This window comes from Heliangelus exortis, chromosome 3, assembly GCF_036169615.1.
Source record: "Heliangelus exortis chromosome 3, bHelExo1.hap1, whole genome shotgun sequence".
In the NCBI taxonomy this organism is placed as follows: domain Eukaryota; kingdom Metazoa; phylum Chordata; class Aves; order Apodiformes; family Trochilidae; genus Heliangelus; species Heliangelus exortis.
The window spans coordinates 14397828-14416700 of record NC_092424.1 but is presented as its reverse complement, the minus strand read 5'-3'; the positions used below and the strand labels follow the sequence as shown (position 1 = coordinate 14416700).

Here is an 18873-nt window from a genome sequence, read left to right as displayed (position 1 = left end):
ACTTCTCTTTTTATAGGCTTTTGACCATACTTTTTCTAAATAGGTTTTATTCAGGGAAACATTAAACAAAATTAACAACACAAGGCACTACTACATCTGCCTGTATTAATACGACTAAAAATTTACCTGTTCCTGGTGCTTGTCCTTCTTGGTAGAAAATTCTCAAAACTTTACTTCCTCCCTTGTCAAAAAAAGAATCAAAGGCGTCCAACTGTTAAATCAAATAGAGAATACTTGTTATTCAAGCTATTAATCTTTTATGTGCCTTTAAGACATAGAAAAATACCATGACACTGTTTAAAGTTTTAGTGGCAATTAATGTTTAACCACAAATATTGTTCAACACAATAAATCTGTAGGTCTTTCAAATATTGCCTTCAAGTACTAAACCTGCACACACAGGTGGCCTAAATCTTCAGAACTGTGTATCAAATGTTTATGGTCTTGTTCACTAATACACAGGCACCAGGGGATATTCTGTCACTCACAGAGATCTGTAAGTCTAAAGTGTCAAGTGGAAGTCATGTCATAAAAGATTTAGAAGGAGATGTGAGTGACAAGCCATACTCTGCTACTGCTACTCTACCCCTAAATATAAAAAACCTTTGTAAAACAGGAGTAGCATGACCCATGAGGACGTTATTACGGAGATACGAATTGGCCTCATTGGCTCCAAAACGTTTTCATGGTGACAAAGATTTGTCAGGATCTGGAGGCACAGTGAGATCACATCTGAAGGAGACCATCCTGCCCCAAAATTAGCTTGCTGTCTCATGAACACCCTAAGACATTATGGGTCTCTAGAAGGCCATTTTGGTTTTGTCATGTTATACAAGGTACTTTGAGTAGTAAGGATGCAAAGCTCTGAAACAGACACTGTGTGCAGATTATCATTCTAAAGAACTTGCCTGAAATTATAGCTGGGGCTTTCAAAATTTGAATTTTCAAAGTGCCCTAGACAATTTTTGTGTCCTGGTCAAACCAGGATATGTGAAGGAAGTGAACAAAGCTCTGAGGAGTACATAGAGGGTTTGGAGGAGATCAGAAGGTACTGATCTCAACAAAATCCAGCTTTTTTCTTAGTCTCTATAGTTATCTGCAAGGATGACTAACTCAGCAATATGTGACCGGGCATTCAAACTTTCCAACTGAGGGTGCAACCTTGGTAGTGTGACCTCTTTCCTCATGAAAATCATAACTTAAGCTAGTGAGTATGTCTGGAGATGGATCAACTGTTCAAGTACAAAGCATACACCTCTATGTATGGTATATTTCCTATAAGCATGACTTTTCCCCATAAACAAGTAAATAAATAAATAAACAAACCGAACCAGAATGTTGAGAAGAAAAACATGAAAGAATTAAAAGCAAGCCAGGTTTAGAAACACATTCTGCGCTGCCACTTTGGTTAACAAGCAGCAGTGGGCTAAAACTGAGAAAAAACAGAAAAATTTCCCCTGAAAACAGTGAAAGAAAAATTAAAGTAGTGAAAGGGCAATGACAAAAATTGAAAGAAGATTCACTCCTGCAAAAAGCACTCCAACTAAAGAGAAAGAGTAAGGGAAACAGTGAATTCTTGGCTTGTATAATTTTACACAGGAGGTAAGACATGAGCTGTCCCTGTGGCCACTCTTTAGAAAATCGCTTCTGATTCAACTCCATCTGGTACAAACACTCACTGCACAAATACACATACAAGCATTAAAGGGTAAAACTTAAATCACAAATGTCAAAGACATGATATGCATATGAGAATTTACTGATTGGCAATTTGTTAAAGGACAATGTTGACACAACCCCAGCAGACTAACAGGGTTACAAATAAACTAAAACTGATAACTAGAAAACTGCCAACCACAGAAAATTTTCAGATGGTCCTTGCAACAGTAAACCATCCTCTGTCCATCAAACCAAAATTACAAATACCCAACACCTTAAGAACCCAAACATTCTCAAGTGTCCAAATTAATCATACTCAATGTAGAACAGTTTTACATGAAGACATGGTGATCTAAAACTATTTACCATAAAGCAACTTCAAAAAAAGGAAATGTTAGTTGACTGACAACACTTAAAGCACCTCTGTGTTGTGTAAGCATAAGAAAAGGCAGGACCATTTATGTACATTTTGTGATATATAAGCATTGGTAAACAAACATTAAACAAAAAATTGGATTAGGACTAAATTTGTCTTTTAACTGAACAGCTGAAATTCTAACAACTGATTTCTTTGAACAAAGGAAACAACATCTGGCTGACTTTTGAATGAAAAGTCAAATCGCTCCAACAGACAAATGCAACACCATGCAATCAGGGAAGCCAAGAACCACATCTTTTCACATACAGCCTGACTGAGTTTTGATACTCTACTAAAAGAACAGTTTACTTGGGTGCTTCTCTTAGTTCAAGCACTTTGAAACACCCTGCTAGACAACACTAAAAACACACAAGGAATGACTGACCTTTCTGAACTTTAATGGGGTTGGGATTTACTCATTCTACAAACACCCTTCATCCCTTTTTTAAACATTCAAAAACTTAAAAAGCACTCAAAGATGGAAAATACTTAATGGGTCTTCCTAAATACAATTACATTAATTGAATGGTGCAGGATTCATCTCCCATCTTTTTATTAGTAACACTCTTAATTATCAAAATATTAAGTTACACATACTGCAGTCTCTTTTCAGCAAGGAATGGGTTAACAAATAAAGACTGTGATAAATGAAACTTGTTAGAATTGGTGAATTCCTCACGTCAAAGTAAGAGCAGTAATTATCCTTGAGTTCAGAAAGATGAAAAGCCACAATCAAAAACTCCAGGAATATTTGCATGTCTGCCAGGAAACTAAGTTGAATGACTTAACCATTTTAGGTGAGTTCCTTATTACAGTTATGGCAGAAACAATATAAATCATGGGTGACAGTTTACATCAAAAAGGCAATGTGGTACATACTTTGATTAAAAATTGAAATCAACAACCATCAGGACAGACTCACCGAAAGGCAATCCAAAATCATTTCTTCCACAGTTGTCAGGTCTAAACCTAGCCTGAGGCTGAGAACTTCAAATATGTATTTATATGAACCAATTTTTTCTCTTCGGTGTTCTCTTGCTTCTTTATATTGAGCCTAAAACATTAAAAATGTCTTTCAAACTCAAAACACATGAAGTGATCACAACAACCTGATACTTGCAACTACTACTGACATCCACTGTCTTTTATTATAAGACTATATAACTGCCCCACTCTTTAAAAATACCTACATTTTCATAAGTTTTTTTACACAAGAACAAATTATTAAGAATTATTATAAAATGTAAAGTCAACTCTGAGGATATGTCCAGTGAAAGCAAATATTAAATATATTACAGCTAGATTTTAATATATTTGTATGCTATATTAACTGTTTTTTTAATAAGAGAGAGGGAAGAGAAGGGGAAGGGGAACGGGGAGGGGAAGGGAAAGGGGAAGGGAAAAGGAAAGGGGAATGGAAAAAAAAGAAAGAGAGAAATAATTAGCATAAACTGAATTTAATCATCTCAGAAAAGAACCAGAAATCTGTTTCAAGATGTGTGGTTGAATACTAACCTGTTTTTCTCTAAGAATTTCTTGCAAGTTGAGAGCTTCACTAGTACTCCGATAAGACCTGGTGAACCTTCGGCTTGTGATAGAAAAAGTCCCTTCGGAAGAGCTGATGCTCGCCTTCGATCGACGAGGGAGGTTACTTTTGGTTAAAGCACCTTCTGGTGTTTTACCAAGACTGGGCCTACCATCTTTTCCAGGGTTTGTATTTTCTTTATTTTTTCTTTCTGCCCCCTCCATTCTGAAATTTAATAAAGAAACCAACAAGTGTTTATGTCAATACAGATGTTTTAGTTCTTCCTTTTCAAGAAGGCCAGAGGGAAGAACAAGGTAGAGAATAAAACAGAATAAAAAGCTGAAAAATAAGAGTATCTCAAAATTGACTTCCCATGCATACAGATTCAACAGCCTCATCAAGTTCTCTTTAAATTCTTAAGATAACAGACACTTATATACATTTTATGATAGATTACAAATGTCAAGCTGAAGATGGTTACAGAAATGTTTTTTAAAAACAACTAACCATACATTTATATTTTGTGAACATCTTTCTATACATTTTTTTAAAGTATTAATATTTTCACTAAATATCTGGTGACTGAGAAATATAAACTGTTTAGAATATAAATTATTTGTTTTACTTAAAGTTTGCAAAATATACACATATATTCAGCAACTGAACTTACAAAAGACTTGCATACACTTCCCTACCAGGTTTTAAAGCACTGCTCACATAAGTACTTACACATTAGTTTTACACAAATGCCCTACCATCCACAATATTCTTAACATATATAGTATTTGCAAAAGTAACACAAGATGGAAGGCGTTGGGTGCAATTTTTTTCAGTGGAATAAATTTAATTTAGTATCAGACATCTTCAACATAATGAAACAGAGTTAGACTTTCTCTTAATTCTGTGCCTAAACCTGGAACACTGCTGTTCATAGGGAACAGACAGCCTTCTCCAGCAGCAGAAATTAATTTCTCTGTCTGCCTCATGGTGGCCAAGGACTAGCAGGTTAATCCTCTTAGATAAGGATATGTGAAACAACCCAAAACAAAATATATTCATGGCTGACTGCTACGCAACAGGCTGCTATGCTAAGGTGGAGCCTTCCATTTTCTATCCCATTCTCTGCCACTAGGACATAAGCCTATAAAATGTTTGCTCTGTGACTCCCAAGCCCATAGTTCAGGGCTACACAAAAATATTTAAATACCTTCTCTTCATTTTTTCCTAGTATAGGGCACACACATCCACTTGAATGTGCTGCCATCCATCCACTCAGTGTATACTAACACAAATACATAAAGAAAATCTAATGTTTTGGTCTGTCTGCTCACATCACATGGACTAAGCAACTAATTTTAAGGCACTGTAATCACTGGTGGAGCTATATATAGAGTCCTTAACCTGTATCTCATTTTTCCTCCAAAAAGAGCTTTTTTGGTTTAATGGAGATTACGAAAAAATATTTTACAGAACAAATGTTAAATATGCCAGTAAATTCATACTGAGGATACGAGATTTAAGAAAAAACATGGAAACTGTTATTCTACTCAGAGTACCATCACTATAGGAATTAGAGTAAAAATAAAGAGAACCTAGTAGTTTTTGCAAAGCCTTAGGGCAGCCAACCAGACGTGTAAATGTGTTAATACACTCCCTTAGACACTACTGCTTGATTCAGCAAATCGGAAGTGAGGCTGACATGAAAAGCAACACTTGGTGCTAAATTACTAGCTCCTTATTTTTGCCCATTATTAGCAAAGTGGTCACTGTCCTATGGATTCTGTCATGCAATCACCTCTCCTTTAGAAAATGTTCATCTCTTTCTCAAAGTAAAAATACTAAAGAAAAGCAATTTAGGAAAGTCATGTGCACAAAAAAGGAAAATAAAAAATATTCATTCCTTTCCTTCCCGTTTTTCTGACTGGGCTAGTTATCTATAAGATAACATAGCAATGGTACTTTTCTCCTTGACACTCAGGTGGAATGAGTCTGAATGTTAATTTCCTTGCCTTTTAACTGGACCTCTTTGAGTTGGACGGGGCAGTTGATAACTTCCACTGAAAGCTCAGAAGAGGTGGAGGTTCTCTAAGCTTTCTCTAAAAGCAAAGCTAATGTGCTTTTATATCAAGGTTTCCTTTACTCCTCACCAGAGTGCCCCAAACCTTGTCTACGGGTCCTGCTGGTGCAAGAAAAGTGAGCCTGGCTTCCCGCGCATCTCTTAGAAAGTAGTAGGAGGAAGTGATGGAGGGAAAGAAAAGTGGAGGATTCCCAAACACAGATCACGAGGGATACTCACTTCTGGCTTTCTTCTGAAAAGCTGCAATGCCTTAAACTGCAATTCGGCTTTCGCAGAGACGCAGGCAAAGAGTCTGACGGACCTGGCTGGAGCTGTACCTCATGGTGCGGGGAGAGGGGAGCGTCCCTCCCCCAGCACTGCCAAACCCGCCGGCCGTTGCCCCTCAGAAGGCGGAACAACGGCTTCCAACGCCCGCAGACCCGAGATGCCCCCCACGCCGGCGCTCCCCTGGCTGAGGGTTCTGCCTCCCCGCCGGTGCTTGGCAGCTCAGCGGAGTGAGATGGCGAGTGGCGACGGGATGGCCGTTGCTGGGAGTCGGTGCCGGGTAACCTGTGGCGGTTAACGGCTGCGGGGCTAGGGCAGAGGGGTGGCAGCGGCACCGCCGAAATTGGACCCCCGCTTCGAGGAGCTGAACGCGAGCTTTGCGAAGCGACGTGCTGTAGATTCGCTTGCTCAGGGAGGGGGTTTTAAATGTACCTACGGAAGTCACTTAAGTGCAAATGCTCTACTGTAAAAGTGCTTTTCAGCCAAAGGGAAATGATTTACAAAAGCCAAACAAAAAACACCGTTCCACCGGAGCTGGGTACCTACACCAGCTTCCGGCAGTAGTGTGCTACCCCCTGTGACTGTCACGTCAAGGCGGAGGATCCTTAGTGTCATTCCACACTTCAGCTAATTTACTAACAGCCAGAGGGGTTCATCCCCTTAGTGCCTGTAAGAACCAACCGGCACTGTCGAACTCGCACTACACCTTCCCAGCTCCTTACAGCGACCTCGCCAACCTCCGGCCCTCCCGCGGGGCGGAGCGAGGCACCGTATGCTCGCGGGCGCCTCCTCCTCTTCCTCCCCTTCGTACCCTTCCTTCCCCTGCTTCTCCTATTCCTCCTCTCTCGGTATGGCGGCCCCGGCTGAGCTGAGCGGTCTGAGCGATGAAGCAGCCTACGGCGCCTGTTCGGAGCCGGATGCCAGCACTAAGGTGGGGTGGATGCGGCTCAGGAGGATGCCCTGGGGCTGCGGCAGTGCCGGTGCCCGGACCTGATCTTTGCGGGGCTTGAGTGTGGGGGATGGGAAGCGTCTTGGAGCGGGGAAAGGTCCCGGTGTGAGGGAATGAGAGCGGTGACCGGGACATGGCAGGCAGCTGTCCAGGTCCTGGGGATTCGCCGCCCCTTCTTTTGCGGGGAGACAGCCCCCGGCGTTGGCCAACCCGGCTCGGTTTCACTTCTGGTGGTGAAGGGCGAACCGCTGAGGCCCGTCCTTGTGAGCCTCCTTCCCTGCCCGCGCCCAGGCCTGCTCCCCGGGTCGGCCGGGTCGGTGGCAGCGCAGGGAGAGGGGGGCCCGGCTGGAGCTGGGGAGAGGCAGCGGCCGCTTCTTGCCCGCCCCCCGCACAACCGGGAGCTCTTCGGCCAGCGCATGCAAGGGGTGCAAAAAAAAAAAATCTCCCACACCATCCAAACTTTAAAATTATTTATTAGGAGAACCTTATAATTGCATTTCAGTTGTTCTACATATTTATTTTTTTAAGTACATCTGTTAAGACCATTCACTTTTCATCAGCTTAGATGTTTATGAACCTGCTGCAGATTCCAGATACGTGCCTGTTGTGCTTGCATGCAAAGTTTATCTGTGCTACAGATAAAAGAGTAATAAAGCTAAGGACCATACTATCGTATTTGTTACCACTGATAATAATGTACTGAGTGATGCCTGTGATGGTATTGTTTATTTGTTCTAAACATCATGTTCCAAAGGCATGTTTATGTAATGCAAGTCTGTATGGGTAAAACTGTGGCAAAAGGCTTTATGTACACTTAATGTAGTACTCTATTTGTTAGTTCTAAACCTGCTAGCTTTAGATTCATTATTAACTGACATCTTTGTTAATACCCATAGTTAAGTTCTGGTTGATGTATAAATAACAAACCTTTTTTACCCCCACAGGATTTCTTGATGCAGCAGACAATGTTAAGAGTAAAGGATCCTAAGAAGTCACTGGATTTTTATACAAGAGTTCTTGGAATGACGTGAGTTGACATTGTAGGCCATAATAAGTGTTTTTTTCCTTAGTGTTCTTCTGAAAAGTTATTGTTATTTTGATTTAATCATACTAATTGGTCTAACTATGTAAAAAATGGTCCACTATCAGTTGGTTGCCCAGTTGGACAATTTGGCTGTCTCCCAACTCCCACAGCACAGTTAATGTGTGTGTTGCAAATGAACCAATACTGGCCTTGACTAGAAATTTATTTCTTAATGAGGTTATTAATTATCACTGTATGGCTTGCTTACTTCCTCTTCACTGAGCCTGAAGCTCATTGGTAACTTTTATGACAGTGTCTATAAGCATGAGTCATTACTGTAAATCTTGAAATTAAGTTTTGTTCTAGTTCTCAGAGGTGACTTATGATCACCAGTCACGAGAGACCAAGGCAATGGAGACTGGAAAAAGGGACCAAACTGTCTTTTTTAGGAGTCTGTTGGGAGACAGATGCACTGCAGTAGCCAAATATTTATGCTAAGGCTCTGTGAACATTTTTGACACTTGGAATTAGTTATTTTATAACATTTTTAACAACTTGAAGCCAGTCCAGGCTACAGTAAAACATAAACTTCCACTTTATTGAAGATGTGGGTGTGAGAAAGTAAAAACTAAATAAAAGAAAATTAAAAAGCTGAAAAGGAAATTATATTTATTTTGCATGCCTGCTCGTTTTGGTTAAAAGTCCTAAATAAAAATTATTTTAAGTGTGCCACATCATCTCTGGAAATTAGGTGAAAATAGAGATGTATCAACTATTTCACAGCAAAGTGGGTGACTTCTAGCATGTAGTAAAAAGAGAAAATTTATAGGCAGCTTTTTATCACCTTAACTATTTTTTTGTTGTTTAAACTGTCACATTTGAAACTGATTTTATCATAATGCACAGCTATTGAAATTTTTAAACTATTTCATTTAATGGTATGTTTGTTTTTTAGTTCTGCTGTGTTCATTAACTTTGTTTTGTGTCACTGATCTCAAGAAATAAGTTTCAATGTCAGCCCTTTTACTACATGATATTTTAATGTGGAAATATGACAAATGACACAGTGGCAATCTCAATACTTGAGCCTTTGTACTGGCTTTGCTATTCAGTTACTAATAGCTTCATTTTTAAACACTTGATTCTTGTAATTTTTGTAGGTTTGTAATGCTACCTGGAATAGTTCTGTGCAATAGTTCAACCTGTAGCTATTTTAAAATGTGCATGAAGTAAGAGTGGAAAAAAAATCACAGCAGTAATTCTTCCATGGGGAAAGCATCTTGGTTTATTTGAAAGTTACCTGATGACCTTTTTAAATTGCTGTTTCAAAATAAATGTCATTCAGACTGCTTCAAAAATTTGACTTTCCTACTATGAAGTTCTCGCTCTATTTCCTGGGATATGAAGATAAAAATAATATCCCGAAAGATAAAGCTGAGAGAACAGTTTGGACCTTCTCCAGAAAAGCTACAATTGAACTGACACAGTAAGTATTAATATAATGGGAGATGACATTTACCTAAGAGTGATTAAACAGAGTGGATCAATGTAAATCCTGTTGATTGAAAAAAAATAAATTAATTGTTACTGTGGGAACATCTTCATTGTTTTGTAGCCTTAACATATGGCTGAGGTCCTGCATACCTAGCAAGCTTCATCTTTCTCTTTCCAGATCTCTTTCAAACTGCTAGGTGAAAGAGAACATGGAACATAAACTCTAAATCATGCTTGCTGTATTTTGAGTATGCATGCCACTTGGGTGGGGAAACCACAGAATTTAGAAAAAACTGTGTGGTTAAATCCCCACAGCATCCTAAAAATTGGTAACTATTGCTTTTGGGATTTGATCAAAAGAGGTGTTAAGTCAAAACACACATTCCCTATAAACAAGACAACTTGATTAACTTTACTGTTAATTGTAATTGTAGGCAGCAGGTGCCGGGACTTGCCGGGTGGTGGGCCCGGACGGTGCTGCCTACAGTAATTGTGCAGGATCTCCCAAAATACCCCACTCTTGGCTCCAGGCACTGCTGTCCTCAGTGTCTGTTCTCCAGTGACAGGTAGATAATACACATGCAGCACAACCTTCTTTCTAATCTGAGTAAGACAGGAGTCTCTGTATCATTCAAATGTAGAACTTGAATGAAGTGAAGAGCTGTGAGCATGACTGGATTAGCCCCTGAGATTATCCCTAGGAGCTGTGATTAGGGAAAATTTTGGTAGTTTAATGAATGCAGCCAACAGCTGAAATTCTCTCGTTTCTTAGGAGAAACAATTTATCCTCCCTAGGAAAATGAACATTTAGGATCTGTTAATTTTGATGTTTTTTTCCAATATGCAATAATTACTTCTTACAGCAACTGGGGCACTGAAAATGATGAAAATCAGTCTTACCACAATGGCAATTCAGATCCCCGAGGATTTGGTAGGTCTTTGGTTTTGTGTTTCTATTTTTTAAGTTTTGGTTTATTATGATTACGTTTTTTCTCTTGTGTATTGGGGAAAAATGGAGCTTCAAAATATCTATATAAATTCTGTGCAGAGGTCATTGGGTAAATATATACTTTAGGCTTTATTTTTCTGAGAATTGCTTGAGAAAGCATTTTAAACTTGCGTGGATGAAAAGACTTTTCTAGTAGGTTACTCTGAAAAAAATTTACTAGTACTAGGAAATAAAGGAACCTGGATCTCATCCTTTATCTCTCTAATTCCAGAATGTATGCTTTAACAGATGATGGAAATAGGTAAACCAAAATGTGTTTGAGAGTAATGATCCATGGTTACACTAGGAAGAATCTAATCCTTTGGCAAGCAAACATATGCCAGCAATACTACTGAATGAAGAACAGTGATTGCTTTTGTGTATCAGATTATCATAGTGTTTACACTGATTTACGTTTTGATTTCTATTTTATAATTCACTGGTTACCCATTTTAAGCTAGGAGGAGCATTCTGTTTGTCTCTCTCACTGAGGTTGGTATGTGCGTGGCTGTACTTGATACTTTGAGTTCTTTCAGTGGCTTGTGAAATAAGTTTCATACTCTGGCTACTTGACATTTAAATCTTCTTAATTGATTTGTAAGGTCAGGCCTTGCATTGTGCTAATGTACTAACATATACTCCACAATACAGCATTAATGATAAACTCCTTGTACTTCTGAAATGAGAAAATCCAGTAAAATCCTGCTATATGGACATGCTTTGAGAAAGGAAATATAGATAAAACATCTTGATTGAAAATCTCATTTTATGCTGGTCTAAATAATATTCTCATCTAAATAGTATGAGGTATTTTAACTTTGAAGTTCCTGTACTAAAAGGCATTATCAAAAAGCCAGCTTTCTCAAGGAAAACAACATTAATACCCAAAATGCTCTTCTTTCTGGAAGCAATATTTTTCTTGTATTTTTCTTGTATACAGTCCTACATGAACTACAGCATGTCAACTTTTTGCTAGAGCACCTGGCCATTCTTAAGAGCCTGTTTCACTCTTCTTACCTTGTTACACAGGGCACATTGGCATTGCTGTCCCTGATGTCTATAAAGCTTGTAAGAGGTTTGAAGAACTAGGAGTGAAATTTGTGAAGAAACCAGATGATGGTAAGTCTTCATCTGAATTGCAAGTAAATTTTTCTCCTTATTTTTAATGAATTCTAGCTAGATCTTTCTGGAAAACTGGGTAACAAGTTTTTAGTAGTTGTCACTGCTTAGAAGGGGCTTGAACCAGTTACCCTTTCACCTTCTTAGAGTGGGAAAAACTGACAGTAGATTCATCTTAGTAGTAGTTAGATTAAAGTGACTTAAACTGATAATTCAGCATACAAAGATCTAATGCTGACAAAAGCCATAATGTGGATGTTTTCAGAAGTAGCTGTCTAAAATTGAACTTACTCTCATATAAATAGGAAAAAAGATTCCAAGAAGTCATATTTGACATTAAGAAGTAGTCATGTATTCTTAACTTTAACTTGTTTTTTTTTCCTAATAGGCAAGATGAAAGGACTTGCATTTGTTCAGGATCCGGATGGCTACTGGATTGAAATTTTGAACCCTAAGCACATGGTGACACTTACTTAGTTCTGATGAAGTACATTATATAAGAGATGCACACTTTCAGCCCCCTGAAGAAATACGTAGCAGTGTTTGTAAAATTCTCCCTTAATGGAGAGGAATCAGTCCTGTTCAGAGTCTCCTCTAAAACTATGCCCTAGAACCTCACTCGATTTGAATTCCCTTTTTCTTGCCCTGTGATGCTTCTGCAGTTTCTTTCCTATTAGGAATACTAAATCGTTTTTTGGGGGAGAGCTTAACATGCATTCTCCTCTTGAACATGGATTGTGTTACTGTTTCACTAAACATTATCAAAAGATATGTAACAAGAAATTCACCTCACCCTGTTTAGATGCAAACCACCACCAACAAAAAATCTTGTGTTACTACTGCTGATCTTCAACAATGCACAAAACCAACTTCAGAATATTTTTTAATGAAGTCAAAAGATCCTGAAGGCTTCATGCCCAATCTTGTATACTAGAAAATAAAATGTCAGACTAACTTTGACTTGAGTAGTATCATGTTTATGGAAGTCCTGATCTTTCTTACATTATGCTTGGCAAAACTTTTTAAGGAGCAGCCTTAAACAGCCTTGCCTATAACAAGAAAATAAATCAACAGAAAGAATTTAATCCTTTAGATTCTCTCTCCTGACAGCCAAGAAAAGAGATCTTATAGTTGATAACTGACAGTGATTCTTCTTGTGTCTTCCAACACTAGAAGAAATTTGCTCTAACTTAAACGCTCTGTTATGTTCTCTATTAGCAAATAATTTTAAAAGAGTTTTCAGATAAGCAAGTTTACTCTAGTAGATTTTGATCTACCCTCAAAATTAGTGATGGTTGCTAAAATGATACCTGTAAACAGCAGTAAAACATGTAAATTTATGTATGTTACACTATGGATTTGATTTTACACTGTTCCACCTCTTACAAACGCCATAAACCATGTCAAGTTTATAATCCTGCTGTTCAACAAGGAGAAAAACCCTTTGCCCTGTATTACTGTGGTTTGGGTTGCACTGAAATCCTGCTACATCTTCAGTTACTTGAGTATTTAATAGTGTAATTCACTTCAAAATAAAGCATTGATGAAAACTACAAAATAATTTTAAAGCACTATAACCTTTGCTAACTGTTGAATCCTAGGTAACTGAAAAGCTGCTGCTTTTGATTTGTGGATTACTTTTTGAGAAGTCTGGTGATAATATGAATTGGGAGTACAGGGGTGAAGAAAATCACTTTGTGCATTTGATTAGCAGGATGCTTTAGTAATGTAACATGCAGATCTGATAATAAGTGTCAGTAACTCCCTGGATTACAAGTTAAAATCAAAATGTACAACATACTGCATTGTATTTCTACCATGCTAGTGTAGATATTAATGACTTAAATACAAAGTGCTGTCCTATCTCCTTATTTGAAAAAATCCTGAGTTCTGTTTGCAGCATCTTAACAAGACAGCATATATGGACTCTGTAATTGTACAGAGCTCCACATGAGAAATCACTCATAAAACTTAATCAAGGGTGTATTCTGTTTACCCTTGGAAATGAGTAAATAGAGTATATGCTTCATGGGAGCCTCAGGTGTTGGGAAAAAGGAATGTGCAAACTTCTGTCCTACAGATGTCCAAGCATCATAAATTAACTGGAAGAAGCCATTATAGCTCAAAAGATATTTTTTTCAGTTTTCTGTTTTTTATATGAAGCAACCTTACATTTTGTCATTTGTATATTTTCTGACTGGTCTCTGCAGTATCCATAGATGCTGTGCTTTTGGTGGTGCCTTATCAGTGTCATTTATATTCAGTAGATAATTTCCTATCTTGAATATTTCCCAAGTTGCCTTTTTTCTGCAACAATAAACACGGCTGCTTCATGTTTGCATTTTCTTTCTGCCCTCCTGTACTTCTAGAACTAATACACAGCTTGTTCACTGTCTTTGTTTCTTGTGGGGTTGATTATTTTCCTTTACATTAGGTCATTTTGATAAGAGACAATACAGTCACCACTCTCCAGAATGAGATCTGAGCAGGTAAGATGTCTTAATAGCTGTCCCCACATGATCTCAAAGTTGTCTTCCTCCCTGATAAGGCTTTTGTTAATGCACACCTAAGCAAGCTAATTCATCCCATAATGTGACAAACATTTCCTTGAATGCTGGATTAGTTTAACTCTGAATTTATTAAGCAGAAATGAGGAGACAGTTCAAAGCTCCTTAATTTCCTGAATGAGTCAATAAAGCCGTTCCTATTAGGAGAGAGCTAGGTTGGCTCAGCTGACTCATGAAACCTTCCCCTACTTTAAAAAGATACACAATGTTGCAGAATACCTTACAGAAGCAATGAAGAGAATTCCTAGCTTGAAGACTACTGTAGTGTCACTTCAGTAGTGTACTTCCTGAAGTTAGTAGGGTGAGAATGTGGAAGGTGTGGTAAGAGCTGCATCAGTGAGTAAACTGCAGCCTACATAAGGTTTTGATGGATAAAATGTTTTTCATATACATCCCTTCTGCTGCTGGCATTCTGAACTTTAATTTAGCTGAAGTCTCATTAGACTGTATGAGTAGGAAAATTATTTAGACTAATAGTAGTACAAGAGAAGTTGTCCAGCACTGAATTTTACTCCAGTCAGTACAGATCTCCCATCTAAAGCTGTAGGACCAAGATGTTGGCAAGGAAAATCTCAGAATTTTACAAACGTTTTATTTACATCCAGTGTTTCATTCAGATCTGTTTCACTGCACTTGGAAGTGCCGGTGTGACTGTGAAAGGTACCGACCCAATTGTATGGAACCCAGTAATGAAAACTGGGATAAATCAGATGAGGAAGTCAAAGGGCAAGCACAGATAGTTCAGTGGTAACTACAAGAGATGGAGCAACCATGCCAAAGGTTCTCTGCCTAGCATTTAAAAGTTGCTCTTGGCACGTCAGCCAATCTTACAAGGCCTTTTTTTGTTTGTTGTTTTTTTTGTTTTGGTTTTTTGTTTTTTTTTTTATGTCCTAGACAAAGCGTAGACAATGCGATAAAGAATGAGGCACTGAAGAGGAAACGGAAAAAAAAAAAAAGCACCGGCATCTACAAACTAATTACAGCAGTATCATGTTTAAAAAAAGAATGTTTAATTGCTGAGAAGTAATTAAACTTAGTATTCTTAGTTATGAAATCCAAGAAGAAACTACTTAAATTATTCTTTTAGCTTGTAACCTGTTAAACATTTTAGATGTAAACACTTTTGTAATCACTGAATGTTACCACTGATTAGGCCATTTTCGCTTCCTCCAAGGCAACGCTTATTTTCTCCCGCATTAAATCCCGCGCACAGCTTTGTCGCTGGGCCCATCCCGGCGCTCCCGGACCGGCTCCGCTCTGCGACCGGAAGAGGAACCCAGCTGCCGCGGGAACGGAACTACGGGGGCCGAAGGGAGCCACACCTTCTACCCACTGCCGCAGCGCTACGGCGGGTGCGCGTCGAACGTCAGCACGCAGGGGGACGGCTGTCGTTGCTAAGTGACGTCAGCACGCCGGTTGACGTAGCGACGGCGGCGCGGCAGGGGGTGGAGGCCTTGTCGTCGGCGGGGCCGGTGAGTCCCGGGGGAGGGTTGCGGTCGTTGGGCTCGGTGGCTGCGTTCCCCTCTGCGGAGCTCCGCTGTGCGAGTCCGGGGGCGACTGCCGAGGCCTCCCCCGCGGTGGGCCCAGGCCTCTCGGACGCGCTCCTAACCGGGCGCGGGCTGAGGAGACGCCGCGGGGTCGGGAGCGCGGGCAGCCCGCGGGAAGGCGCCGGGCGCGTTTGCCGGTGAAGGGGTCTCACCGGGAGCGGCTTTTTGCGGAGGCGAGGGAGGGGAGCGGCCGAGCGGGTGGGGGTCGCTTCCCCGGCTCAGGGCCTCGCTTCCCCGGACGCGACCTTGGGCGGGCCGCCGGCTCTCTGCCGCCCTCTCGTCTGTGGGTGCGAGGCGCCGGCTGCACCTGCCCTCCCCTCCCCTTCGCCCGCTCTTTGCGAGAGCCTCTCGTCTTCTTTTTTCCTTTTTTTTTTTTTTTTTTTTTTCCTTTTTAATTTGTATTAGTACTACTTCTATTTTTCATGTTAGTTCAGTGTTCTCACTCTTTGAAAGCACACGCAGTATTTTCGCAGGTTCTTCTGTGGTGTCAGTACTTAACAACTCTTACACATTATGCGTTTCTGTGATTCATTGAAATAACTTGTACTTACAGAACATGAGCTGTCATCAGACTTTAAAAAGACCAAAACACTTGATGTTAACTTGGTGGCAATCTGCTTGTAATCTTGCTTGCCCGGCAGTGGTCTTTGATGGTGTTATTTTTAAAGCACAGCACACAGCAGATAGTGAGGTCTGTTTACTCAGATTTATCTAAGGAAAAGCCCACAAGATTTTGCATAAATGACTTCTTAAGACTTTATAATACAAGCCAGTTTGATTATATATATTACTTGTAGGAATAAATATTTTTGTATTATGTGTTATTCTTCAAAATCAGGACATTGTGCCAGATACCTGTTTTCAATTTGCTGGATTAAGGTGTGGTTACTTTCCAGTTCATGAGACTACCTAAAAATAATCTTTCTTCCTTCTCCTCCCATGATGCCTTAATCATATACTTCAAAGAATATTATAGTGTGTCTTATGAGAGAATTCACAAATCAAGGTATAATCTGTTTAGCAAATTAAATACAGTTTATTTTTCATGCTGGCAGCTATGATGGGGAGAATAACAATAATTTAGAACTGTAGAGAGACACTCATTATGTTTGTTACGTGTTTAAACAATTAAAGCCTCAATATTTGTGTATTTCCTCACCCTGCAGTTTGGCATTGTTTTCCTGTTTGTAAAATTAAAGGCTTGCACAGAAGAAAAATATCCAACTGCCTAAGGTATTGTAAAAAAAATCCAGTCACCAAAATGAAAACAACACCCCAAAAGAAACCTTTAGTTAGGTTAGTTAGGTGAGAACTTGGAGTATGTAGGAAATAAAACATGTCTGATACAGTTTGTATAGACCTGGTTTAATTAGGACACCCCTGAGAGAAAATGGTGTTCTCAGGGACATTAATGCTGTAGTAAGAATGTCAGGACAAATTTTTTGTGGATTAAAATGAACAAATGAAAGGCACTATGTTATCATCTTTTTTGGTGGTTAAAAAACTGAATGGTCAGAATTAAATGATGATGAAATTCTAATGTTATGTTTCACTGTTACTAGAAGTTTTTCCATAGAATGGAGGAATTTTTAACACCTTATTTCCACAGAAACTTTAATTGAGGAATATGCCTCTCACTTGTTTTTGCTTTAGGCTACAAGCCCCCAGTTTTTGATGCTCTGTATTTCATGTATTGTTTCAGGAAATGGTACAGTTGTTGCTGTGCAGTTGGATGCTGCTGAGTAGCGATTTTATGAGCTTGCTGTTCAATCTGTCTGTTGTTCAGAATGGCGAAGAACCCTAATTTTCAGGAAGCTGGTCATCTGCCTACAGGCTACATCCACTGTAGATCTTCAGACAGCTTTAGTGGTGAGTGGACCAGTGAATTTTCTTGAGATTTTAACTGAAGGGTTTTGTTCCTTTTAACCAGGTCGTATTGAGCGCGTTGATACCTGCTTGGTATGCGTGTTCATAAATAATCTGCACTTAATATGTTATTCCTTATACTTTAATAACCTTATTCCTTCTCTTCTATCAGAGGAGTTCAGCTCTGACCAGACTGTAAACCATTAGCACTACAGCACTTAATGGCAATGTGTTTGCAGACCAGCAGTTTATCACTTCCCATATTTTTTAAGTCAAGACATTTTTGTTGTTTAGATTGCTGTCACTGAATTATATGGCTATTTATCAATAACTAGAGTTAACATATGCTTTTCTTCTAGTCCTCTCACAACAGAAGGGTTGGAGATGAGATTAAAAGTTCTGTGAATTTAATTTACTTGGTCTTTCATATTCTGTATCTGTAAATTCATTTTAAAGTTATAGGATATTAAGTATCAGAACATCATGGGGTTTTTTTCACTTTTAGTCAACTTAGGTTTTGTTATTTAAAAGTACAAAGGAGTTTCTTTAATGAAGGTTCTGACTGTTGAAGTATCTATTTGAGCTATATTATGTGAATATTGAAAAACATACCTAAAATTCTTACTTCCTGAGATATTGGCTTATTGTGCCAGAACTTAAGAAAACAAAATACTCGTGTATAAAGGGATGTGCATATCAATTAAAAAACGAACCCATGTGATTTGAAGAAATGTTATGGTTGTACAGTAGCTTTACTGTCACATCTACTGTGTTCTATGCATCTAAGGTAACAGAAATTGTAATTAAAGGAATCATGGAATCATAGAATGTCAGGTTGGAAGGGACTTCAAGGGTCATCTGGTCCAGCCTGGAACCATTATTACTGGTTTTTATTGTTTAAATTACTGGTATTATTATTGTTTAAAGCATACCAGAATTTCTTACTAAGTAACAAAAGTACAAAATAGATATGCTGCTCATCCCTTCTGATCAGTTGAGAACCAGTTCCTATTTTTGGATAAAATAACAGTGTAAGATAATTATATTTAAGAAAATTTCCTTTGTGTAATTCTGACAAGATCTGTATTGTCTTGCTGGGTACAAACTAGATGATGGAGGAATTAATTATTTCAAGAGTACAAAATTACTTACTCAGTGTTTTTATAAGCAGACTTATTTTAATAATTATTAATTATTTCCAGACTTACTTCATAAAGCTTTTAAATCTAGAAATAGCCTGTTTTCTTGCATTTATTTCTAAAGTTTGAATAGGGTTATTAGTTAGGTAAACATTTTTTCACTCATTTTGTATAAAAATAATAATCCAAATAATAATCATTAGTAGTTTCTTAGATTTCTTTATGTGGGCTTTTCCT

The 18873-nt window shown here is 38.8% G+C and overlaps 3 protein-coding genes across 5 annotated transcripts in view; 2 read left to right on the top strand and 1 right to left on the bottom strand.

Annotated features, from left to right (window-relative positions):
• Nucleotides 1–6476, bottom strand: part of DNAH8 (dynein axonemal heavy chain 8) — a 126210-nt gene extending 119734 nt beyond the window's left edge. The window contains exons 1-4 of the mRNA XM_071739367.1: nucleotides 5899–6476; nucleotides 3593–3827; nucleotides 3000–3131; nucleotides 127–211 (exon numbers count right to left, since the gene is read on the bottom strand). Coding sequence (XP_071595468.1) covers nucleotides 127–211; nucleotides 3000–3131; nucleotides 3593–3826 — 451 coding nt within the window. The 5' untranslated portion in view covers nucleotide 3827; nucleotides 5899–6476. The remainder of the gene's footprint in view (nucleotides 1–126; nucleotides 212–2999; nucleotides 3132–3592; nucleotides 3828–5898) is intronic.
• Nucleotides 6477–6706: 230 nt separating this feature from the next.
• Nucleotides 6707–13862, top strand: GLO1 (glyoxalase I). The gene is made up of 6 exons (XM_071739368.1): nucleotides 6707–6874; nucleotides 7837–7919; nucleotides 9262–9402; nucleotides 10274–10341; nucleotides 11428–11517; nucleotides 11906–13862. The coding sequence occupies exons 1-6, from the start codon at nucleotides 6716–6718 to the stop codon at nucleotides 11992–11994; spliced, it is 630 nt and encodes a 209-aa protein (XP_071595469.1). The 5' UTR covers nucleotides 6707–6715; the 3' UTR covers nucleotides 11995–13862.
• A 1562-nt stretch (nucleotides 13863–15424) lies between these two features.
• The window catches only part of BTBD9 (BTB domain containing 9), a 110183-nt gene continuing 106734 nt past the window's right edge, over nucleotides 15425–18873 (top strand). For 2 of the 3 annotated variants that reach the window (XM_071739364.1, XM_071739366.1), the window contains exons 1-2: nucleotides 15425–15556; nucleotides 17334–17500. In XM_071739364.1, the coding sequence (XP_071595465.1) occupies nucleotides 17419–17500 (82 nt within the window). In that variant the 5' untranslated portion in view covers nucleotides 15425–15556; nucleotides 17334–17418. Of the gene's footprint in view, nucleotides 15557–16797; nucleotides 16865–17333; nucleotides 17501–18873 lie in introns of all 3 variants that reach the window. The other variant, XM_071739365.1, reaches the window with a different exon arrangement.

Bases quoted from the DNA above. Each gene is read 5' to 3' on its own strand.
- GLO1 (XM_071739368.1), top strand. From the start codon at position 6,716: ATGCTCGCGGGCGCCTCCTCCTCTTCCTCCCCTTCGTACCCTTCCTTC. The intron at 10,342-11,427 runs GTAGGTCTTTGG...CTTGTTACACAG, and splicing joins TTCAGATCCCCGAGGATTTG to GGCACATTGGCATTGCTGTC. The intron at 11,518-11,905 runs GTAAGTCTTCAT...TTTTCCTAATAG, and splicing joins TGTGAAGAAACCAGATGATG to GCAAGATGAAAGGACTTGCA.